Below are 25,791 nucleotides of genomic sequence, written 5' to 3' on the forward strand. Positions count from 1 at the left end.
TCTCTTTCTATATAGTTTCTTTGCATCTGTCCATATTCCTAAAAAAGTATTATTTAAAAAATTTTTGACAACAAATGTTGGAGAGGGTGTGGGGAAAAGGGAACTCTCCTGCACTGTTGGTGGGAATGTAAGTTGATACAGCCACTATGGAAAACAGTTTGGAGATTCCTTCAAAAACTAAAAATAGAGCTACTGTATGATCCAGTAATCCCACTACTGGGCATATACCCAAAGAAAACCATAATCCCAAAAGAAACATGTACCATAATGTTTACTGCAGCACTATTTACAATAGCCAGGACATGGAAGCACCCTAAATGCGCATCAACAAATGAATAGATAAAGAAGATGTGGCACATATATACAATAGAATATTACTCAGCTATAAAAAGGAATGAGATGGAGCTATGTGTAATGAGGTGGATAGACCTAGAGACTGTCATACAGAGTGAAGTAAGTCAGAAAGAGAAAGACAAATATTGTATGCTAACTCATATATACGGAATCTAAAAATGGTACTGATGAACTCAGTGACAAGACAAGAACAAGGACGCAGATGCAGAGAATGGACTGGGGAACTCGAGGTTTGGGGGGGCGGGGGGTGAAGGGGAAGCTGAGATGACGTGAGAGAGTAGCATAGACATATATATACTACCAACTGTAAAATAGATAGCCAGTGGGAAGTTGCTGTATAACAAAGGGAGTTCAACTTGAGGATGGATGATGCCTTAGAGGACTGGGACAGGGAGGATGGGGGGGAGTCGAGGGAGGGAGGGAATACGGGAATATGTGTATAAATACAGATGATTGAACTTCGTGTACCTCAAAAAGAATAATAAATAAATAAATTTAAAAAAATTTTTGTGTTCTAACTATAAAAAAGGATATTAAGCTGTATTTATTCGAGGCCTTTTTTTGCTTAATGTTACATTAAGATTTGTTTATATTGTGTGTCGCTATAGTTCACTGATTTTGACTGCTATATAATAGTTCATTGTGTGAATATATTGGTTTATTCTTGTTGCCTTCCACTGATAGGCATTTGGGCTGTTTCTAAATTTTTGCTATTGTAAACAGTGCTGCTATGAATATTCTTTTACATGTCGCCTCTTGTACATAAGCAAGGGTTTCTCCTGGGTGCGTACCTAGAAGTGGAATTGCCAGGTCATAGGGTTATTGTCTATTCTAGCTTTTGTTTTGAGTGATGGGTTTGTAGGTGCACAATTTAAAAAATAACCAATTAGTTATGAAACCATAACTAATTATAATCAGTTATTTAAAATAATTAACAAACAAAAATCAGTCATGCATGGAAAATGATGAGAGTGTATCATGAACCAAGGATTATGATTTACCCAATTTTGTGCATCTGGGATCCAAATGCAAAAAGTCAAATAGGCAAGAGTATCTAGCATCAGAGTTCAAATAAGCGTCACGTAAATGTAATGGCCTTACTCACCAACTGCTTGCTGAATTAATATTTTAAAAGTCAAAAAAGAACTTTATTGATCTTGATTAATCTGTTTGTTTTCAAGATCACCAGGATGCAATTTTTATACAAACGGTAGTTGGTCCTAGAGTACTACTGGCAGAAAGCTAATTTCACTCAAGAATCATTTATTCAAATAACAGATTTTTAAAGCTCATTACACTTACCTATCTGCTAAAAGTTTGGTTTTAAGAAATAGTCTTCTTGAATATATTCAACAAATATCATAGTCATGAATATTTTTTTATTATATTCACTAAAATTATTCTTAGCAGCATTTTTTAAAATATTCAGAATTTAAAACCTGAGGGATGTTGCCCACTTGCCAAGTCAAAAACAACTAGAGCATCAAAATGAGTTAATTCATGATATGTCTACATATCTACACTTTTTTCAAAGGTAAGCACGACCCTTACACTCTGGACCCCTTTGCTTTTCAGAAGAGAATTTTTGAACACGAAGTGAGTCTGTGAATTTCTATGGAAACATATGTATATATAAATAAGTATGCAAATAAATAAATAGAAAAAGGAAGGAAGAAAGGGGGCAGGGAGGTAAAGCTCTTTTCACAGTAGGATGTCAACTTATGAATATACAGGAATGATAGAGTTAGAAAATCACTATTTTGTAGCCACCATCATCATAATTGATTCAGGCAAGAATCATCAATGGATGCTAAAGCCGTTAGTGAAATTTGTTCTGAATGTTTACAGTTTCAAACCATCTCCCCAAAGATTACTTATTCATTATATATGGGGGGAAAAGTATCTTTACAATGAAGAAATTTGGCAGACATCACTTTAACCAAGTGACTAAAGTTAAGATCACCAATAAGACAAAATGACATCATGTGCCTCCTGATAAGTACCGATATGACCCAAAGTCACTTATGTAATACTCCCGACAAAAGTGAGTAACTCAAATCTAATCATAGGCTGATGATAAGACAAAACCAGACTGAAGGACAATCTATGCATCGTCTTCAGTCTTCAGAATTGTACGTATCATAAGAGACTGAGAAACAGTAACAAACTTTTTCTGATGGAAGGAGACAAAATAGGCAGTACAAAGAAATGCAACATATGAAACGATTGGATCCTAGATTGGAAAAAAATTGTCATGAAAGAAATTATTTATTAGGATAGTTGGCAAAATTTGAATATGGACTATATGTCAGAGAACAGAATTGCATCAATGTTAAATTTCCTGAATTTGATCATTTTAGCATGGTTATATAAAAGAATATCCTTAGAGATATATATTCTACAGAGTCATGGTGTCTGCAGCTTACACTTAGATTGTCCAACAGCATGCGGAGCCTAGAATCCTGGCTCTCCAGAGCCTTCCTAGACTACCCATCTATCTATTATTGCAAATTGAGGAAATTGAAGATATCTATATTTTTTTAAATAAATTTATTTATTTATTTACTTATTTAATTGGCTATGTTGGGTCTTTGTTGGTGCACGTGGGCTTTCTCTAGTTGTGAGAAGCCAGGGGCTACTCTTCATTGTGGCGCACAGGCTTAGTTGCTCCACGGCATGTGGGATCTTCCTGGGGCAGGGATTGAACCCGTGTCCCCTGCATTGGCAAGCAGATTCTTAACCACTGCGCCACCTAGGAAGTCCCGAAGGTATATAGTTTTAAAAGAAACAATCTTTACATAACTAGGGGGAAATTGTGTGATTTATGTAAATTTGTGTAGCTTTAGAAAATTCCACAGTCATTCAGTGAACTGACCTAGAACCTTTGGTTGCCAAGGTTAACCTGCCAGAGAAGATAAAGGCCTAATAAGGCGTGGGCTAGAGGTCCAACCCCTGGGCCCAGGAAGAATTCCCCTTCAAGTTCCCCTGTCTATCCAACCAGGTTACCTAGTCAGAGAAAACTGATGGCCAGAGACCTGGAGACTAGTAATGCCTCCAGCTATGCCTGCTATCCTGCCTCGCATGTCCTTGGCTGTAGCACTGCACTGTGTAGCACAGTGTCTTGCCCAGAGTAGGGACTCAAGCTCTGTTCGAATAAATGAAGGAGTGAATCCTGACATTAAAAGGCAGAAGACTAAAACAGCTAGAAACAATTAGAACAAAAGAAAAGGGCTACACAAAAGAGAAAGAGGAAGCTGTAGCAAGGTGGCAAAGAAAGGCTACCACAGCAGAAAACAGTGGCAAAAGGGGGTAATGAGAAGAATTGAGGAGAAAAGAGAAGAAAAACTGTACTGTACATACAAGTAGCTTAAGGTAGTTAGGTATGATAATAATAGTCATACTTAACTAATGCATACCTAGCTCCCTTATTATTCCAGTGTAATACAAATTACATCAACACATGAATTCTAAAAATACTCTTCTGAAAATCAAGAGTTGATACCAAAATCAGACAGACATTACAAGGAAAGGAAATCACACATCGATATCACTCATGAAAAAATAAACAATATCCTTGACAAAATATTAGCAAACCAAATCCAACAATACACCATGACCGAGTAGTTTTATCCTAGAAATGCAAGGGTGGTTCAACATTTGAAAACCAGCCAATATAAATTCACCATATTAATAAATTTAAAAAGAAAAACCATTTGTCATCTCAGATGCAGAAAAAGTACTAGGTAAAATTCAACATTCACTCATAACTAAAACTCTCAGCAAACCAGAAATAGAAGGGGACTTCCTCAACCTGATAAAGGGCATCAACAAAAAAATCTAACATCATACTCAGTGGTGAAGACTCAACGCCTTCCCCTTGGGGTTGGGAACTAGTCAGAGATACTCACTTTTACCATTCCTATTTAACATGGCACTGGAGTCCCCAGTCAGTGCAATAAGGCAAGAAAAATAACAAAAGCATACAGATTGGAAACAATTATGCTGAGTGAAACAATCCAAATATAAAAGAGTATATACTGTATGATTCTATTTATATAAAATTCTAAAAAGTGCAAATTAATCTGTAGTGACAAAAACATATCAGTGGTTGCTTAGGTAGAGGTTGAGGAGAGGAATTACAAAGGTGCACAGGAAAACTTTGGGGGATGATAGATATATTTATTATCCTGATTACGGTGGTAGTTTCACAGGTATATATTTCACACCTGTAAAAACTGCACATTTTAAATATGTGCCTTTTATTGTCTGTCAATTATACCTCAATAAAACTGAAAAAAGCAGGGGGTACTTAAAAGATATATCAAACTGATAAGGGGTTAATACATGAGTTGTGCTTACCTTGAAAGAGAATATAGATCTCTATGCACATTTTGAAAAGATAGCTGGAACATGTTAATGGAAAAGTATGATGTGGTTAAGGTTGCCATATTTAGAAACAAAAATATGATTCCCAGTTAAATTTTAATTTCAGATAAACAACGAATAATTTTTAGTATAAATATATCCTAAATATTACATGTGATATTCTGTGGTAAAAAAAACAACTGCTGTCTATCTGAAACCTGGGATAAAACTTATACTAAACAATTGTTCATTTTTTATCTGAAATTCAGATTTAACTGGTCCTGTATTTTATCTGGCAATCCTAGACGCTGTCTTATCTACATTGTATGAAATCAAGCCTCCAGAAAGGGTAGCTGATTGAATTCCATGTTTATTTTGACTTAGATGAAGCTGCTGAACTGAAGACAAAGGCTGTCCGCTCAGTGTCCAGCACAGTGCCTTATTCAGAATACATCCTCAGAAAATGTTTTTTGCTTTGCAAGCTACGTGAAGATAGGGATAGCATCCATCTTGCTCATGATTTTATCCCCAGGGCTTATTACAATGCCTGGTGCTCAATGAATATATGATTAGATGAATAGCTGCTTCTGGTGCCCCAGAAAATGCAGGCTTGACCTTTTAACTCCAGCCCTGTAGCTGACTGGCCAACTTTTTGGACAAGCCCCAGTTCTGATTTCTTGGCTTTTCTCCCACTTCACTATTGCTGTATGTCTCAGGTTGCTCTTTTGCTTTGTATTGTTTCGTGTGTGGCTGACCTATCTAACTACAGTACCTCTCGTTTTCCTGTTTTTCCCTTTGGAATTAGAGTGATTGCTCTGAGACTCTGAGAGCCTCAGCCCTTGGAGAAATCTGAAAGTCTGAAATACAGTGGCTAGGATTGCTTCATGAAACCTTGGAGCATGTTCCCTTTAGATTTGGTATGGAGATTTGGTATGGGGCTTCAGTTTTGGGAAAAAGACCAGGATAAAAGGGAATCTTTATAAACAGGCATTGGAAGGATTTTGCACATTTGGGATTTTTATTATCTGTCCTATATCACCTGAAGTACAGAATGTATCCCAACTCTAAATTCATTAGTTCTCTTCCATAAAATTAAGAACTTAACCCAATGTTCCTCTCTGTAGTTTGCTCCTACAACTAAAGGGAGAATGCAGAAGTTATATCTAGTGAGAGAAGGATAGTATGTAGAAAATGTGCTTAGAAGACTTTAGAACTGTAAGGACTCTTATAAGTAATCCAGTAGAACATGTTTAGCACAACTACTTCTTGTTTCCAAGATGGTTATGAGGCCCAGACACTTTCCTAGGTACACAAGGCGAATGACTGAAGTGAGTGAAACCACTCACTCAATAAAACCCAGGTCTCTCTTGTACTTCTCCACAATCCAGTTCCCTAGTTCTTAGCAGTTGGGAAAGGGGTGGCAGCTGAGGAGTGGAACAGTAATAAAATCAAGCACGTTGTGCTAAGAGCACACGTGCTGCTCTCCTTGACATGCTGAATATTGCTCGTGGGTCTTTTTTGAGTCCTAACCTTCCTCCACCTTTTAAGTTTCTTGTATCCCTTCATAGGTGCATCTTCAGCTGATTCACTCTTCTCATATGGTTGTATTTTTGTCTTGGGGAAAAAATAAAGTATGGGCTATTGCGGATTTGAGATACTTTAGGTCACTGGTTCATTTCTATGCAAGAAGAAACTTTAGGAAGTGCAGAGGGGGGAGGTGGTAGGGATTTCTAAATGAACAAAATACCCGCCCGATTTTTTTCTTAGACACAAATGTCTTCGATTAAGCTGCTATGAGGATGATATGACCTAAACGCTTCCACACAAGCGCAGTTACTTTGCAGGAGGAGGAGGTAAGAAGAGAGGGACTATCACGCTTTGTAAATAGGAAAAAAAGTTGCTGTGCAGGAATTCATCAAACATGAAGAAGTTTTCTCACAGCGGTGATTAGAAAGAAGACGAATCCCCCTGTCAATTCCCGCGCAAGTGAATTAGAAAAAGATGCGGCCAAACAGCAGAGGCACTCACCCCTCGCCCACGGGAAGGTGAGCGCTTCCCAAGGCAGCCAGGACGGCGCGACGCGTCCCGAGCGCCGGCGGAGCAGCAGCGCGGCCGCGCGAGCCCTCAGCCTTTGGTTTCAGCAGCGCGGCCTCCGCTCTGCGCCCAGCCGAGCTGCTCCGGCGCGGCCCGCAGCGCGGCGTGGAAGGTGCGTGCGTGCCAGGACCCGGGGGCCTTTCTCTGGCAGAAGGCACGGGAAGGGCCCGGAGGGACACGATCGCAGTTAAGACACGTGCCTCGGAGGTGTTCAGGGTGCGGCGTAATCTGGACGGAGAGGCGGACGGCTGAAACCGCGCCCCTCGCGGGCGGACAGAGCAGCGGGTGCAGTGTTTCCTCCGGCCCGGCAAGGGGCGCGAGCCGCGAACCCCGGGCGTGGGGCCACTCTCGCAGGCCGCTCATCTCGGTGGTTCCTCCCCCGCCCTCAGCCGCGGCTGCGAGGGCGAGGACGCCGCTCGCGCGCGTGCGCGCTCCCTCGGTGCGGCGGGTCTGCGTGCGTGAGTGGGAGGTGGCAGGCCTCAGCCTCTGGCCTTCTCCGCTGACTCTTGCAGCGCGCCGTCTCCAGCCATGAACCGGTTTAGTACCCGGTTAATGGGAGCCACCGCGACGCCGCCGCCACCGCCGAAAGCCCGCAGCAATGAAAACCTGGACAAAATTGATATGTCTTTGGGTGAGGGGCCGAGCCGGACCGAGTCGGGGTGGGAGGAGGTGTGGGTGAAAGCGCGTCCCGCGGCTTGTGGGGGAAGGGGCAGTTGGCGGCGGTTGTGGAGGCAGTGTTCGCGCGGGTGGGCGGGACCAAGCGGGGGCCGCCGGGGTCGCGGTCCAGCCCGAGGGCCGGCCTCGGCGGGGCTGCGTCGGAGGGGGCGGAGGCGTGCGGCCCCTCTCTCCCCTCAGAGGGCCGCCGCCACTCGCGGCGACCCCGGCTCTTTGTGAGGCCACCTCGGCGGGCGTCGCCTCAGGCGTGTGCGCCGGGGGCGGGGGTCTGGCGGAGTCGTCCTTTCTGAGGGCAGGTCTTCGAGAGCCCGGCTGCTTCGGTTACGTCCGTGGCCCCGGCGAAGGGCTGGGTGGGCGTTTCGTGCGCCCCGGGCCTGCGCTGGCGCCGCGCAGAGGCGTGGGGACGCCCGAGAGCTGGCCCTGCCTGGCCGGCACCGGAGCACAGCCAGGCCCGGGCGCTTGACAGCAAGGAGAGAGGCAGGCAGGGCTTCGGGCGGGGCCTAGGAAGGCACTCTCTCCTCGTCCAGCCCTGCAAGTTAGCGAACGAGAGCAACGCCAAGCGAAAACCGAAGGAGCGTTTCCGTGGGTTGATGGGAAGCCAGGTAAAGCGTAGGATCGAGAAGGGTGGTTTGGTGGCGATTAGGTAAAAAAGCAGGAAGATTGGCGACTCAATTAAAAATGCAGACCTACCACCACCGAGGCACTAGTCTCTGTGTTTGGCTTAGTTGGTTTAAAAGTAATTCCGTTTTGTCGGGATTATGGTATTAAATGTGGTTAGCTCTGCCTGAGGCCTGCAGTGTTTGGTATTTGAAAAGTACCCTGCCAGGCGATGCAGATGTGTTAACTTTTCCGAGGACGGTGGTTTTCTTTTTTGTTGTGGTCTTTCTGCAAAGTTCTAATCAGAAGTCAAGAACTCTTGGTGTCTGTGGTTGTCATAAGTTAGAACCCAATATATGAATTAAGCAAATCATCAGAAATCATAGGTTTGGCCTCAAGTCTTGCCTTACTGCTAGTCAGTAGAGACCTCTAAAGAAAGGAGGAATCTTTTGAACGAAGGCCAAGAAAAAATATAATCACGAATATTTATTGAGCGCTTACTAGCTGCCAGGCACTGGCTCAGCATTTTATATGTGCTAAATTATCCCCTTGATAACCCTGTGAGGTAGGTGCTCCTAATGATAAAGACCATGGAATCTCATATCCCAGTTCAAATCCTACCTCTGCCACTTACTAGCCACTTGATCTTGGGCAAATTGCTTCTCAGTGCCTCATCTGTAAAAAGGTGTGGCACTACCTCAGAGCGTTGCTGTAAGTAGTAGATGAGTCCATAAGCATACATAAACTGCTCAGAACAGTAGCTGGTACACAGTAAGCACCATATTTAGGTAGAGACACACACACACTATATAAGCCATTGTTCTTCCCATTTTCCAAAACCTCAGGCATAGAGAAATTAAAAAACTTGCTCAAAGTCATACAGCAAATAAGTGATGGAGTCAGGATTTCACTCTGGCTCTAGAGCACCAAGCTATAGCTATAGGAAGTGTTAAACAGGTATTTTCACAACCATTACGTTTCTTAAGTTTCTAAGTTTTTTGTTTATATTTTGTTTGGTGATTAGGATGTTCAAGTGAAGAAAACTGCGGGATAATTCTCTTTGAAGGTAGAAATAGTGCAATGGAAAGCTAAAATAGAGCTTGGTCTCTCTTCTCCCTTAAGAACATACGGCATTCTGTCTGGTGCCTTTTTATTTTTTTATTTTTTCTTTTTTTTTTGAGAACTTTACAGAGATGTGATGAAGAGATAGGTGTTTTAGGCAATTATTATGCTTTGTGAATATCCCTTTTTATCAGGTGTGCAGAGGTTTTAGAATCTAATTTTTTGTTTTGTTTTTAATTGTGGCTCTATCAGGTTTATGTGAATATTCATATAGAATTATCTACCAAGGTTACCAATAGCTGGCCTCATTGTGGCTCAGTTTCTTAATTTGAAAATGGGTATTATAATAGTTATTTCATAGAATTATTGTGAGAACTGAATGAATACATGTTTTCAGAACAATCCTATTAGTACTCAGTTACTACTATTACTGTTGTTATTATGTATATACCCCTAGTTTTTTTTTATAGAAGTAGCTCATAGTGGGTTTTTTTTTTCTTCTGATACCTACCCTGTCTGCTCCTTGATTAGGAGAAAGCCATTTTCTTTTAGATTGGAAGAATCTTCTCTTTCATAGTAGCTCCATTTAACTTGAGGATTTAGATAATAAAATGTTTAAATATAAAACATAATTTTATATTTGATATGCTTTGCTTTTAATTTTTAGTTATGTTTATACTCTGTAGTGGTCTATTTTTAAATTAACCTGATTCATCAAAATTATACTCTGCCTTTTTTTATTTTGTGGTTCCCCAGACCAAATTCATTTTTTGGGGGGGTACTCTCATGGCTCTGAGATTTCAGACTTCTGGTGAAGAATAAGTAGCACCCTGTTAAAGGAAAGTAATGCTCCAAAAGTAGTGTCTTTCTAACTATTGCCTTTTTGCTTACTGAGAATTTAACATGTTCATACCTCTGATGTTTGTGAAATCTTTCTGTTTTGTAAAAAACTGTTTTTGAGTGTCTTTACCCTTGATGAACTTTTTTGTAGCTGAAAGATTGATCTTAAGAAGATAAACTACTTTGAGGAGATTTGAATTATTCTATATTAATATTTGTTTGAGTGTAATTTAGAGTCCTAAAGATTAGAGGTGGGTGAGGTAGAGTAGTAGTATGTAAGAAAGGATCCCTATAATCTATATTTCCTTCTTTGACTTCAGAAAAGACTAGTTATATGGATAGATATAGTTAGATTATTTGTGTTTAAGAGCAGTTTGGAAAAAAATAACTGAGGTTAGTTTTGTTAATTTTATTAAGAAGTTGTTGACCATGTTCAATTTATTTGGTTTATTTACTCTGTTTTCAGTTGGCAAAGTTAATATTGGAGTTGGGACTTGGAACTTTAGAGAAAGTGTTTGGATATTCTTAAATGAGTATTTTTGTCTTCTAGTAATCTCCTTTTAGCAGATGTGAATAGGGATCTGGAGCACATTTAGTTTCCTGATCTTCACATTGTTCTGTTGTGGTATTAGAGCAATGTGATGTTTGTGAATTACCTTGGGACAGTTTGAAAGTATTTTTGGAAATAATGAGACTTAGAGCAGTGTAGAGGGAATTCCCTGGCGGTCTTGTGGTTAGGACTCCATGCTTCCACTGCACACGGCACAGGTTCCATCGCTGGTTGGGGAACTGAGATCCTGCAATCCCCCCATGCCTCACAGCGGTGCTGCCAAAAAAAAAAAAGAGAGAGAGAACACTGTAGAAAGAAAAATAAGGTAACCCTGAATTGCTTTGCTTGAAGGAGCAAAGAACCAATAATATTTTCTTTTTGTACTACACCTTTATTATGGTACTTGTTTAACTTTTTGTTTACTATTTACATGTCTGTTTCCATCACTAATTTTAAACTTACTGAGAATAGGGATCGTATTTTACTTTTGTTTGTTTCTGTTACAGCACAGATTACCATGTGTATTCATTGCGCATAGTATATACTCAATAAATGTTTGCTGAATTTAGATGAACTTAGAAATTTAGTCTTTGAATGATTTATTTTTTGACTGCCAGTGGTTTTATTGAAAGGGTGGTCAACTTTAAAAACTGGAGACTTCTGTGAGTATGGAAAGTAAGTATGAGTAATTTTTGTAAACAGGTTTTTACTTATTTACATTTAATTGGGAAAGAAATACTGTGAACAACAGTAATCTTCATTAATTGGTAGCTGTGTTTTGAGCTATTGAACTTTTCCTATAAAACTTTTCTTCATTGCTCCAAGCATATTGACTGATTTGAGCTTTTATGTTCTTATTATTATCCTCTTATCAAAGTGCTTTCAAAGTAGAAAAGAAGTTAGGGACATAGGAAATCTATCAACTAGAAAATGAGACTGAGTAATTGAGTCATTAGGTTAAAATGAAAATCATCTCATCGCATTTCATCTATCACAGATGATATCATCAAATTGAATCGAAAGGAAGGAAAGAAGCAGAATTTCCCGAGACTAAATAGAAGACTCCAGCAAAGCGGTGCCCGGCAATTCAGGATGAGAGTGAGATGGGGAATTCAGCAGAATTCTGGTAAGTTTTTCAAGTAAGCTTTAATAAAGAGCCATTATTTCTGGGTTCATAGTATACTATCTTTGATACATACTTAAAACATGGAGGAAATAAATCACCCTTTGTGATTTGTATTTTTCCTTCTCTCAGAGTTTTGTTTAATCTTAAAATGTGATAAAAATTCAGATTTCCTTAAATAGGTGATAACACTGTTTCTTAAAAACATTGTCATTTTAAAATAACCTCAGTGAATAAAGTCTTGATTATATTTAGGGCTATAGATTTATAAAAGATCTTACATATCGTGAAGTCTTAATCTCCTTCACAGTTAGATGTTAGTCTGTCTGATGGATGACTTATAATTCCAGCTTAAATATATTTGGTGAAAGAGCATACCACCTCACAAAATAACTTATTCCATTATTGGAGACAGCACTGTTTACTAGAAAATTCTCTTATTTTAATTAAATCACGCCTTCTTGTTAATTCTATAGTTATAGGAAACAGACTCCCTCTTCTATATGAAAACCTTTTATAAACATGTGGAGACTACTATTCAGCATAGAAAATGACTTCTAGATTATTTATCTTATCATCCAGGACCTTTAGGATTTGTTAAATCCACCAAAGGTAACACAGAATTAAATGCTTAGGTGTGGTCTAATGATCTTGGAACTCTACATATACAGTTATTTTTGGTAATCTAGAAGCTTATTCATTTATAACATCATGTTCCAAAATGGACTTAAGGCAGTAACTGAACACTGTTAATTATATGTGACTCATTAACTTTTTTAGCAGTTACATCAGCATTTTAGGATAAACATTTGTTCAGGTTTTTAAAACTCTAGGTCTTTTTTACACATGTGAAAAAATATTTGATGAACTAATTCCTAAGTTGATTTTTATCCTATGTGTTAAAAAATGTAAAAAATAATCTCCAGTAGGTTGAACATAATTAATCCTGTTTTTAAAAGCTACTGTGCCAACATAGCCTCAACATATGCCTGTAACTAAGATTAGACCCTTCAGAAAAATTTATTCTTCCATAATAATTTCTTGGATACCTGAATCCAAGTGAGTAAATCTTGTGATAGGTGTTTGGCTATAGGAAATTAGTATTTAATTCAAGTGATTTATATTAATGCTCTGAACTGACCAGGTTGTCAGGGTATGTAAAAATGCAGGCTTTTACTTCAAGGAATTTCTGGTGACAGAGATAAAGTAGAAAACATAGAGTTGAGAAATATCATAAGAGAAATTCTGATTGTACTATAGGATTTTAGACAGGGATTTTGTGCTAAGAAAATTGGTGGTGATTTAAATGGATAAGGTGAAATAGGATCTGGTTCATGAAGGATCAGAAAAGCTTTCCTTTTACAGCGGTTATACTCTGAGCCTTGAGCTAAATGATACCCAGGGCAGCTTAGGATCTTCTCAGATTGAATTTGTGCTTGTATGTTCTCCACTTACATGTGACAGGGCCTAAAATAGAATAGCTGCTGCTGTCACTGAATGTTCAGAGAAATATGGGATTTTCTTAACCTCTGATTGGTTTGGAAAAGTTCAGATTTCTATGTCGTAATGTCAGTGAGGATGTTAGCTTGAGGTAAGAGAATAAGTAGCACAGAGAGCCCCTAGCAAATACTCAATAATTTATTATTATTTTTAAAATATTTATTTATTTATTTATTTATTTATTTATTATTTTTTGGCTGGATTGGGTCTTTGTTGCTGCACTCGGGCTTTCTCTAGTTGCAGCGAGTGGGGCTGCTCCTCACTGCGATGCGGTGGCTTCTCTTGCTGTGGAGCACGGGCTCTAGGTGTGCGGGCTTCAGTAGTTGTGGCACACGGGCTTAGTTGCTCCGTGGCATGTGGGATCTTCCTGCACCAGGGCTTGAACCCGTGTCCCCTGCATTGGCAAGGGGATTCTTAGCCACTGAGCCACCAGGGAAGTCCCAATAATTTATTTCTGATGGCTGAACAAGTAAGTGAATAAAGTCTTCCTAATTCTGCACCTGAAATATAATTTAGTCACTCAATACATATTTGTACAAACAACCTAAATGTCCTTCAGGGATAGAATACTATACAATAGCAGTTCTCAGTGTTGGCCAGAAATCCTGGGGAATCCCCAAGACTCAAGGGGTCCACATGGTCAAAACTATTACTAAGACATTAATTATGTTTTCAGTCTTATTCTCTCATGAACATACAGTGGAATTTTTCCTAAGTCTATATGACATGTGATAAGTAAAACAGATTGGATGCAGAAGCAGAAATGAGAATCTAGCTGTCTCCTATTAAGCCACACACTAAAGAGATTTGCAAAAATGTGAATCAATGGTGCTCTTCCTATTAAATATTTTTGTTTCGGAAAATAGTGGTTATTTTTCATTAAAAATGTTACTTACTCTACATGTAGTGAGTTTATTGTTCTTTTAATAAAATAACATTGTTTTTAAATATCTTAGATTTCATTTGTAGTATGGTAAATATTAGTAAACATAAATCCACAAAAACAAAAACTCTTTGGGGTCCTCAATGATTTTTAAGAGTGTAAAGAGGTCCTGAGACCCGAAAGTTTGAGAATGCTATTTCCTTTTTTTTTTTTTTTAAGATTTATTTATTTATTTATGGCTGCATTGGATCTTTGTTGCTGCGCATGGGCTTTCTCTAGTTGTGGCAAGCGGAGGTTACTCCTCGTTTTGGTACGAGGGTTTCTCTTTGCAGTGGCTTCTCTTGTGCAGAGCACGGACTGTAGGTGCAAGGGCTTCAGTAGTTGTGGTGCGTGGGCTTAGTTGCTCCTTGGCATGTGGGATCTTCCTGGACCAGGGTTAGAACCCGTGTCCCTTGCATTGGCAGGCGGATTCTTAACCACTGCACCACCAGGGAAGCCCAGAGAATGCTATTTCTTTTAGAGGTAGGAGAGACAGGGAAATATTTGTATGCTGCTTTGGAAAGGAGCCAGTAATATGATTGCATACACTCTGTGATATGGTATTTCCCAGAAAATCCCTTAAATCTTCGTGTAAGTGATCAGTCTACAGAAATTATTTAGGAAGCTGGATGTGTGTATGAAAGAAATTCATAAAGGGATTGGGCTAAAGATTCAAAGGAAGGATGAAAATTCCTGTGTCTAGTTTTAATTGTTCTGAACATTGGTTGCACCTGTGGAACTTTATAAATTAGACTGATGCTCTGGCTGAACTCCATTGCTACTGAACCAGAATCTGCAGAAGTAGGGCCAGGGTATTTTTTTTTTTAAGCTCCGTATGTCCTTCTGGTACATAGCTAGTAGTGTCAAACTGCTGCTCTAGTGGAGCTGAAAATGTGAAAGGATATTCATAGAGGTAGTAGTTGAAGTAATGAGAATGAAGGTACTCTGGAAAGATGAGAACTTTCTAAAGGGTCTAAATGGATGAAAACTAAGAAAAGACTGTTGCATGAAACATGACAATGAAAGGGTGGGGAAAAAAAACCATTGCTAAAACTGAGATAGAGCTAGTGAAGTATGTTCAAAGGTAGAAGAGGAGGGAGGAGGAAGAGATGATCTAGGCTTGTTAGAAGGTAGAGGAGAAGAAGCCACTGATAAGAAAGAAATAAAAGATAGTAGAAAGGTGATGAGTATGGGAACAATGACTATAACAGTCAAAAATAGAAGGCACTCAGGAATAGAATTCTATCTAATACTTTTCTCCTTTTATTCTTTTTTTAAAATTTTATTGAAGTATAGTTGATTTACAATGTTGTGTTAGTTTCTGCTCTACAGCAAAGTGTCTCAGTTATATGTATTCTTTTTCATATTATTTTCCATTATGGTTTATCACAGGATGTTGAATATAGTTCCCTGTGCTAGACAGTAGGACCTTGTTATTTATCCATCCTATATATACTAGCTTGCATCTGCTAATCCCAAACTCCCAATCCTTCCCTCTCCCACTCCCTTTTATTCTTGCTAATGAGATTTTTTTCATGAGTCTTTCTCATCTAAACCCCAAACTTTGGTATAATAATGGATTCCACCTCTTTTTATTTTTTATTAAAAATTTTTTTTTGAATCTTTGTATTTTTTAAAATTAATTAATTAATTTATGGCTGCATTAGGTCTTCGTTGCTGCACGCGGGCTTTCTCTAGTTGTGGCAAGTGGAGGCGACTCTTTGTTGCAGTGTGCAGGCTTCTCGTTGCAGAGCACGGGCTCTAGGTGCACAGGCTTCAGTAGTTGCAGCACACGGGCTCAGTAGTTGCAACACACGGGCTTAGTTGTTCCTCAGTGTGTGGGATCTTCCCGGACCAGTGATCGAACCCATGTCCCCTGCATAGGCAGGCAGATTCTCAACACTGTGCCACCAGGGAAGTCCCTCCTTTTCAAGTATAGTCTTTATCCTCACTTAATGCCCTCTGATTTGTGCCCACCATATCCATTCACTTCTTATCCTTTTCTCTAGACTGTCTCTCAATACACTGTGGTGGCCCATGTCTTCATACTTGTCACTTTATGCCTGTCTGCCTATTCACATCTTGCCTGTTTTATAATACCTAGCTCAGAGCCTGCCTTTTTTGTCATAGCTGTTTTTTTCTCTTTGGAAATGTACCATAGATGATATTCTGCTTTTTATTATTCTTTAATTTTTATATATAACAGTTTGGAAAAGTGTTCAATTGTTCGAGCCATACAAACTTGCACTTAGATTATGGCTTGGCCATTTTTTAACTGTGACCTCTGCGTAAGTCACTGTTCTTAGCCTCACTTGCTCACTTGCAAAATTGGGATATTAGCATCAACATCAAGTTCTCATTTAAATTAAAGTACTCAGAACAGTGCCTAGCATAGTGGTAGCTGCTTCATTATTTAATACAAATAAAAATAGCAAGTAGTTGTAGATTTAATTTAAATAGACAGATTTTCCCAACATGCTTAATCTTCATTTGGTTGCAGTTCTAGAAGGAAATCACACATAGAGCAGCAATTATTTGATACTAATATTTTTAAAAATTGTATCTTTATTGCTTTATTGCTTGCTTTTTATAAAAGTAATAAAATCAGTACCTTTAGTACTGAGGCAGAGCACCCAAAAAGAGAACAAATCTACAAGGACTTCATACCGCACTGAGTTGCCATGCTGGTAGAATTCACTGGGAACTGATCTATAGGGGTGATGCAGCTGTAAATCACTGGAGGGTGAGCAGGGCCAGAATTAGAGTGATGCCTAGGATTAGATCTCGATAGATCCCTAGGGCTTAAAATTTAAGGCATCACTCATTCTCAGATTTTTTGCCCTAGGCGTCTCTCTTGCCTCACCATAGTCTCAGCTTGTGGGGGAGGGATAGTGAGTGCCACTGGGTGTCCTATGCCACAGGAACAAGTCTTGAGGTGCACACTGGAACCTGGAAGAAAAGCTCCTTCTTCTAGAGTCCCTTCAGCGCCCTCTGCTGACAAAGCTTAACATCGTGCCAGCTGGTAAGAGAAATGTTCCAGTAACGGAAGCGGAGCAGTAGAAAGTGAATTGGGAGCTGAAAGGCAATAAATTGGTAAATGGTTCAACCATCATAACAGGTTTTTCTAACTGTCTTGTTGAATTCTGGTCTCAAAATAGATACACCAGAAAAAAGCATTATGGAATTAGAGACGTTTGAGAATGACATATACAAGACTATGGCTTAAGAGATTCATCACACACATTAGTCCTGAGAATTCCTACAGTAAACTTTTTTAACTTTGTTTAGTTGACTGTGAAACAGGTTGTATAGTATTATACAGGATTCCATTCTAAAGACATTCCCCCACAAATTAGAATTAAGATAAGAATGCCCAATATCACAGTTGTTACTTAGCATAATTCTCTGGAATTTCTGGCCATTGCATTAATAAGTAAAAGAATTTGAGGTGTAATTATATGAAGGAAAAAGATAGTATCATTTGTGGCTGAAATGATTGTCACTCAGAAATCCCCAGAAAATAATTTGAAAGATTATTAGAACCAGTAAGTAAATTCAGTGGGATGGCTGGTTAAAAGGTATTAATTAAAACCTCAGTAGCTTTCTGTAATCCCAGGAATGACAATATGAAAATTATTCATAAATAAGGGATCTTTTTTGTGATCGACAACAAATGTATAAAATACCTAGTAATAAGCTTAACGAGAAATGTGCAGAACCTATGGGAGGAGAAGCTTGAAACTTTACTGAGCCAATTTAGTGACAAAAGAAGACGTAAATAAGTGGAAAGACATAACATGTTCCTGAATATTGTAAAGATGTCAATTCTTGAAAAATTAATTATAAATTTAAAGTAATTCTTCTATCAAAGCATCAAAGGTAATTAGAACTTGACCCAAGAAAACTGATTTATGAACATGACAGTTTGTGAATAGAAGAGTACAGATAGCCAAAAAAAACATGGAAAGCATTCATTACTACTAGTAAACTACCAAATACAACAAGTTTTTTTTATTTCAAACACTAAGTGATAAAGAGTAAAAAGAATAATATTCAGAGTAGTCAAGTGATATGGACAAAGTGGCACCCTTATGTTCCAAGGAACATAAATAAATATAGTCATTCTGGAGGGGATTTTTTACAATATGAATCAAAATCCTTAAGAATTTTGCTTTACTCTTTGATATAGCATTTTGCCCTTTGGAAATTTATATAAGGAAATAATCATGAATGTGTATAAAAATGTTATCTGTAGTGTTATTGTAATGTTATTTATAGTAGTGTAACATTAGAGGTAACTAAAATGATTAGTATGAATATTGAAGACATAAGATTAATATTTACAATACAGTGTTAATGTAGACTACAAAGTAGTATATAGAGTAGTGAAATGTGATTGCTGGAAGATTGACTCAGTCCACTTTCTGGGTGTGTCGTACTACAACATTGTGAATTACTTCATGCAATAGTCTTTTGAGTTACTTAACAGTTGAAACTAAAAGTGTTAATTTGAAATATATGTATACAAGTAAAGACTAGAAAAATATAAAATGTTAGTAGTTGTGTCTAAATGGTGGGCTAATGGTGGTGGCTTTTATATTCTTATTTGTACTCTGTATTTTTTTAAGATTTCTGTAGTGAGCATGTTTACTTTTTCATAATTAGAAAATAAGTATTTAAATAGGTAAGATACATAATGGAAAAAAGCAAAGTCATTAATGTCATGTGCTGCAGAGTTTAAAATATACCCATTGGAGTTTACTGCAGACTTTAGCAAAAGCAGTTTGAATACAGTAAGAAAAGAAAGAAGCCAGATTGCAACACAGTAATAAATAGGAGAGGAGATGGTGATTCCACTCTAAATCAGTGCCATCCAACAAATAAAATGTGAGCCACATATTAATATGTATTTTTATTTAACCCAGTACATCCAAGATATCATTGTAACATATGATTAATATAAAATTATTAATGAAATATTATACATTCTTTGTTACATCTCAATTCAGACTAGTTGTATTTTAAGTACTCAATAACCACATGTGGTTAGTGGCTACCGTACTGCACAGAGAAAGGTGAGACCTTTCTGTTTGTTGAGAAAGTAACGCCAAAGAGAGAATAGCTGGAGGGAAATGTGAGAATCCTCTAGTCCTTTGCAGTTCATTAACAGCAGCAGAACCCTTTCCAGTGCAGCTTATTGCCTCTTTAAAAATGAAATATTTTGTGTAATTTTAAATAAATGTATATAAATAGTAATATAATAGTAATATAATAAAAAATATTATATAGATAATAATAAATGAAAAAACTCATATTCTCCACCCTACTTAAGAAATAGAGTATCCTGTGACCTGTGTGCCACTCAATTGCATTCTTAGATTGCTTCCCTCCCCCACCCCCGCCCCCCCTCCCCTACAGGTTTTGGTAAGAATAGTCTGAGCCGTAGAGGAAGAGTGATGCCTGGAAAGAGACGTCCTTATGGAGTTATCACTGGCCTTGCAGCTAGGAAAGCAACTGGAATTCGAAAAGGAATTAGTCCTATGAATCGACCTCCTCTAAGCGACAAGGTAGGATGATGGCTAATCCTGAGTCAGAAACTCTTTTCCTTAAAAATGAATCTGTATTCAAAACAGAAACAGACTCACAGATGTAGAAAACAAATTTATGGTTCCCAAAGGGGATGGGGAGAGGGGAGGGATAAATTAGGAGTATGGGATTAACAGATACAAACTGCTATACATAGAATAGATAAGCAGCAAGGATTTATTGTATATCACAGGGAACTGTATTCAGTATCTTATAATAAGCTATAATGGAAAATAATCTGAAAAATATGTATATATTTATAACTGAATCACTTTGCTCTACACCGGAAACAAACACAATATGTAAATCACCTATACTTCAATTAGGAAAAGAAAGGAAAGAAACCCTTTTCCTTTGTTTGTACTAATACTTCTATGAATGAGCTTGAGAGAGCATTTTATTAGACTATTTGGGTTTTTTAATGTACTTTGGGCTGTTATAAAAAATTTAATAATTAAATAAAAATTATTGTTATTCATGAGGAATACCTAAACTTCCACATTCTCAAATATAAAAATTATTTTTACAGGTTCTTGACTTGCTCTGTATGTGTGGGGGTGGGGGGTGGTGTGTGTATGGTTTTTAACAGGTTAGTGTGTGTGTCTGCAGTTTTTAACGGATTATTGATGTATAGTTTTATACTATACAGTTCATTTGTTTTAAGTGTACAGTTCAGTGAATTTTAGAAAATTTACAGAGTTGAACAGTCATCACAATAATTATTTTTAGAATGTTTCTGTCACTTTAAAAATAAATTTCATGTCCATTCACAGTCACACCCCGTAATATGCCCTAGGCAGCCACTAATCTACTTGCTGTAGATATTTTATAAATTTCCCTTTCCAGAGTGTTTCACATACAGGCATACCTTGTTTTACTGCACTTCACTTTATTGTGCTTCATAGATACTGCGTTTTGTTTTTACAAATTGAAGATTTGTGGGAACCCTGCATTGAGCAAGTCTGTTGGTGCTGATTTTCCAACAATATTTGCTCACTTTGTGTCTCTGTGTCACATTTTGGTAATTCTCGCAATATTTCAAGCTCTTTCATCATCATATTTGTTACGGTGATCAGTAGTTTTTGATGGTACTATTGCAAAAAGATCACAACTCGCTGAAGGCTGAGATGATGGTTAGCACTTTTTAGCAATAAGGTATTTTTAAGTTAAGGTATGTACATTGTTTTTTTAGGTATAATGCTGTGGCACAGTTAATAGACTACAGTATAGTGTAAATATAACTTTTTGTATGTACTGGAAAACCAAAAATTCGTAGATATTTGGCTTATTGCAGTGGTCTGGAACCAAATCCCCAGTAACTCCTGAGGTATGCTTGAAAATAGAATCATACAATAGTATGTGGGCTGGCATTTAGCCTTAATACTTTGAGTTTCATCATGTTGTAGCACATCTCAGTACTTCATTTCTTTTTATTACTGAATAATATTCCATTATATGGATATACTATATTTTGTTTATCCATTCACCAGTTGATGGATGACATTTTGGTTGTTTCCACTTTTTTGGGTATTGTGGATAATGTTGCTGCAAACATCGCCTGTAGGTTTGTATGGACACAGGTTTTCATTTCTCTTGGGTAGGTACCTATCTCCCATAGTTGATATTTTTAATCAGTTACAATTATTTACCCACTATAAATTAACTACTTTTCAAATCTTAACTGAATTTTTATTTACATCTCAATGAGTAATTTTTGAAAAGGCTAAATAAAGCATTATTTAAAATAGTTTCACAAATGGTTTTTCTTTAACTTCTTATGTTTAGTAAGTTTGAGCCATCAAGGAATTTAATGTTCCACTTTTATATTTTTTAACCCCTTTAGTTTCTCTGATTATGAAAGTAATACATATTTTAGTAATAAAATTTAAGACATTCATTTCTTAGATTATCTTAAGTGTCTGTATTCTGTCTTCACCCCTTAATTTTTCAATTCTGCTATCACCAACAACTATTCTCTAAAACTTTATCACAGAACTTGCTCCAGTAAAAATTTTCAGTCACCACATGTGGTAGTCTTTTGAGTTGTTTAAAAATAGTGACAGTTGGAAGTGTTAAGTAATAGAATACTAAGAATGTGCTGAGTGCTAAGATCCTTTTATTCAAAGTTGGAATGATTTTGGAAAAGATATGGTTTGAAATTTGCTGTTTCTTAAGAACCTTTCTCTCAATCTGAATATAGATTAATGTCTGAACAGGATGGACTATGGTACTTGTGAAGCAGATCATTTTCTAGCAATTTAGAAAATTTCTTTCTACATATAAATAACTTACACCATCGTTTTCTACTCATTAAACAAATCACCTAAATAACTTAATTGTCCTTGAATTGCTATATATGCTTAGAAATTGTGTACCTTAAAAAAAAAGTCCTGACCATAATTAGACTTTTTGTTACTTCTCTTCCTTTCCACAGTTTATATGAATTAGTGAGATTTTATTTCAATAAAATAAATTAAATCAATTTCAATAAAATAGTCAAATAAATAAAATAAATCAATAAAATACATGTACATTTTCTTACCTATGAAGTGAATTACCAAGTGGGAAAGACAGCATACGCGTTTACATTACTAGTATTTACTGAGAGAGCAAATGGCTGTGCTAGGAGGGTAATGCTTATCTCTAAGAATGAATTTTCTTTTGTTTAGAGAAAGTCAGTTTAAAATATCTGCCTAGTGAAAGTTCTTAAGGGATTCTTCTACTGGAATATATAACCTTGTCAGTATCAATTCTATAACTTTTCCCTTTTAGATTTACATTTTTTAAAACTGAGGGTATGTCATGTTTTATAGAACTATTAACTTGACTGATGATACTAAACCATTTAGTAGTTCTGTGAACTTAAAAAAATTTTGTTGTTGCTGCATATATAGCAGTTATTTTCTGCCAGTGGGTAGTTTTGATCTTTTATCTGATTTTCACAGTTATAAATACCTGTCTTCATACTATGGAATTCTATTCAGCAGTAGAAAGGGAATAAATGTTAATGCACAAGACAGTGTGGATACATCTCAAAATATCATGCTAAGCGAAAGAACTCAAACACAAAAGACTATGTACTATGATTCTGTTTATTTGAAGTTGTAGAAAAGGCTAAACTACAGTGACAGATCTGTCATTGCCTGGGGTTAGAGTCAGGTGAGGGAAGGAAATTGACTGTAGAGGGGCACGAGGAAACATTTAAGGTTGAGGGTCCCGTCCTGTATCTTGATTATAATGTGGTTACATGATTACATGTAATTACCCAACTTCATCAAACTGTATACTTAAAATTTTATTGTATATAAATATTACTTTAATAAAATAGCATTAAAAATAAACTACCTTAATTTCTTTCCTTCAAAGAGTAACTTTTTTTTTTAGTTTATTTTTTGTCTGCGTTGGAGCTTCATTGCTGAGTGCATGCTTTCTCTAGTTGTGGCGAGCAGGGGCTGCTCTTTGCGGTGCGCGGGCTTATTGCGGCGGCTTGTTTTGTTGCAGAGCGCGGGCTCTAGGCGCTCCAGGCTTTAGTAGTTGTGGCACACAAGCTCTGTAGTTGTGGCTCGCGGGCTCTAGAACACAGGCTAGTTGTGGCACATGGGCTTAGTGTTCTGTGGCATGTGGGATCTTCCTGGACCAGGGATTGAATTCGTGTCCCCTGCATTGACAGGTGGATTCTTAACCACTGCACCACCAGGGAAGTCCCAAGGAATAATTTTTTATATCAGAATTCTTTAAGAAAAACTTATACTTAGCTATTTTTTAAACACTTTTTTATACACATGTACAAACCTTAAATTCATGGAATACATATTCCCCATATAGTAATGGGTTGTTACAGTTCTTGTCTATGTATTCATCATTTAACTCATGTTGACTGAATACTCAGTATGTCCTAGATGCAAGGGATTCTGCAGTAACTCAGTAGAAAATCCTTGTCCTCATAGAGAAATCAAATAACTTAAATAATTTATCACACAAATAACTGTGATTATAATATGGCAGGTATTTTGAAGGAAAACAACATGTGACAGTAGCATCATAGAAGGAACTTTTACATTTACCTATAAAATGGGCCTTGGTGTTTTTATTAAAGACAAAATACAAAGCTCAGAATGGGCCATCATTAGTCTGAATTTCATAGTATTTCTCCTGTACTCTTGTTATTCTTTATTCCTGCTTTTACGTTTACTTCTTTTCCAAACATTCGTGAAAGTGAAGACTGTTATAATTTTTGTGTTTTTTAGTCAATCAGTATTTATTTAAAAAATATTTCTCATATTTTAAAAAAATTTTTATTGGAGTATAGTTGCTTTACAATGTTGTGTTTCTGCTGTACAGTAAAGTGAATCAGTTATACGTATACATATATCCACTCTTTCTTAGATTTCCTTCCCATTTAGATCAGCACAGATCATTGAGTAGAGTTCCCTGTGCTAAACAGTAGGTTCTCATTAGTTATCTGTTTTATACATAGTGGTGTATATATGTCAATCCCAATCTCCCAATTTGCCGATAAGTTCATCTGTACCATCTTTCTAGGTTCCACATATAAGCGATATTATACAGTGTTTGTTTTTCTCTTTCTGACTTACTTCACTATGTATGACACTCTCTAGGTCTACTCCACATCTCTGCAGATAGCACTGTTTCCTTTTTATGGCTGAGTAATATTCCATTGTGTATATGTACCACATCTTCTTTATCCATTCCTCTGTTGATGGACATTTAGGTTGCTTTCATGTCCTGGCTATTGGAAATAGTGCTGCAGTGAACATTGGGGTGCACGCATCCTTTCGAATTCTGATGTTCTCTGAATATATGCCTAGGAGTGGGATTGCTGGTTCATATGGTAGCTCCATTTTTAGTTTTTTTAAGGAACCTCCATACTATTTTCCATAGTGGCTGTACCAATTTAAATTCCCACCAACAGTGTAGGAGGGTTCCCTTTTCTCCACACCCTCTCCAGCATTTGTTGTTTGTGGATTTTTTTTATGGTGGCCATTCTGACCAGTGTAAGGTGATATACCTCATTATAGTTTTGATTTGCATTTCTCTAATAATTTTCATGTGCTTTTTGGCCATCTGTATGTCTTCTTTGGAGAAATGTCTATTTAGATCTTCTCCCATTTTTTTATCGGGTTATTTGTTTTTTCGATATTGAGCTGCATGAGCTGTTTGTATATTTTAGAGATTAATCCCTTGTCTGATTCTTAGAATATAAGGGAATCCAGATTAAGTAAAAGATATAGACATTATTGTCAAAGACTTTTGAAACGACTTCATGGAAAATGTGGAAACCTGAATTAGGCTTTAATGATGTACTGAATTTATGTATGTGGAGAGAGAAAAAGTGGACATTTTGTGTGCTTATTTTCTATGACATTGAATTTTCTTAATTCCTGTTTTTCTACTCAGGCTTCTTTGCTATTGCAACCTCCCTTTTTCCTTGTCACACATATGTTTTGGAACTTGGCTCTCTTATCCCTTCACTGGATATCAAAATCATGTTTATATAAAAGATGCCCCAATTTACATTTCTGGCTCTCTGATTTTTCTCTTGAGCTCCAGAGCCATGTTTCCTTATCCCCTATGCATCCCTCAGAGTACCTCAAACCGAACATAACCAAAATAGAAAAAATTCATTCTTCTGTTTGAATTCTTCTTTTGTTGCAAGTATTTTAAGTATAATGTGGTTATATTTTTGGTCGCTTAGACGGGAAATATTCAAATTGTTGTAGCTTCTCTGTCTCTCTAACCTGCACATCTAAGCAGTGGTCAGTCCGTGTCCATTCTGCCTCGGAAATGTTTATTGTAGTAGGACATAGAGCAAAAAGCAATCTAAGTAACATAGTTTCTTGCCTTCTGAAAGAATATAGAACGATATTTTCCAGCGTTAAAAAGGAAGGCAAACCTTCTGAGACAAAATGAAGTGCAGAGAAAACCAGTTGCAGCTCTCAAGAGACCTAACCAGTTAAATAGAAAGTAAGTACTCATGTATAAGACAGTTATGTTATCCTTCATAAATAAAGATGGATTTCTTGCACTGAGAGTTCAAAGGAATGAATTTGCAGTAATGTTTGTAGGTATCTGGTCATTTTCAAGACAAATATTTGGGATGTC

General features: G+C 37.3%; 2 protein-coding genes across 8 annotated transcripts in view; one reads left to right on the plus strand and one right to left on the minus strand.

The window, feature by feature from the left end:
* Positions 1-6,878, minus strand: part of RUBCN (rubicon autophagy regulator) — a 60,413-nt gene extending 53,535 nt beyond the window's left edge. The window contains exon 1 of one of the 3 annotated variants that reach the window (XM_057739922.1): positions 6,748-6,878. The gene's annotated coding sequence lies outside the window, so the exon portion shown is untranslated. The remainder of the gene's footprint in view (positions 1-6,747) is intronic. The other 2 variants (XM_057739923.1, XM_057739928.1) reach the window with 2 other exon arrangements.
* Positions 6,795-25,791, plus strand: part of FYTTD1 (forty-two-three domain containing 1) — a 30,162-nt gene continuing 11,165 nt past the window's right edge. Inside the window, exons 1-4 of one of the 5 annotated variants that reach the window (XM_057739933.1) lie at positions 6,795-6,925; positions 11,535-11,663; positions 19,501-19,649; positions 25,541-25,653. In XM_057739933.1, coding sequence (XP_057595916.1) covers positions 11,630-11,663; positions 19,501-19,649; positions 25,541-25,653 — 296 coding nt within the window. In that variant the 5' untranslated portion in view covers positions 6,795-6,925; positions 11,535-11,629. Of the gene's footprint in view, positions 6,926-7,240; positions 7,445-7,970; positions 8,091-11,181; positions 11,213-11,534; positions 11,664-19,500; positions 19,650-25,540; positions 25,654-25,791 lie in introns of those variants that run through there. The other 4 variants (XM_057739931.1, XM_057739930.1, XM_057739934.1 and 1 more) reach the window with 4 other exon arrangements.

Source organism: Hippopotamus amphibius, chromosome 6 (genome assembly GCF_030028045.1).
Source record: "Hippopotamus amphibius kiboko isolate mHipAmp2 chromosome 6, mHipAmp2.hap2, whole genome shotgun sequence".
In the NCBI taxonomy this organism is placed as follows: Eukaryota; Metazoa; Chordata; class Mammalia; order Artiodactyla; family Hippopotamidae; genus Hippopotamus; species Hippopotamus amphibius.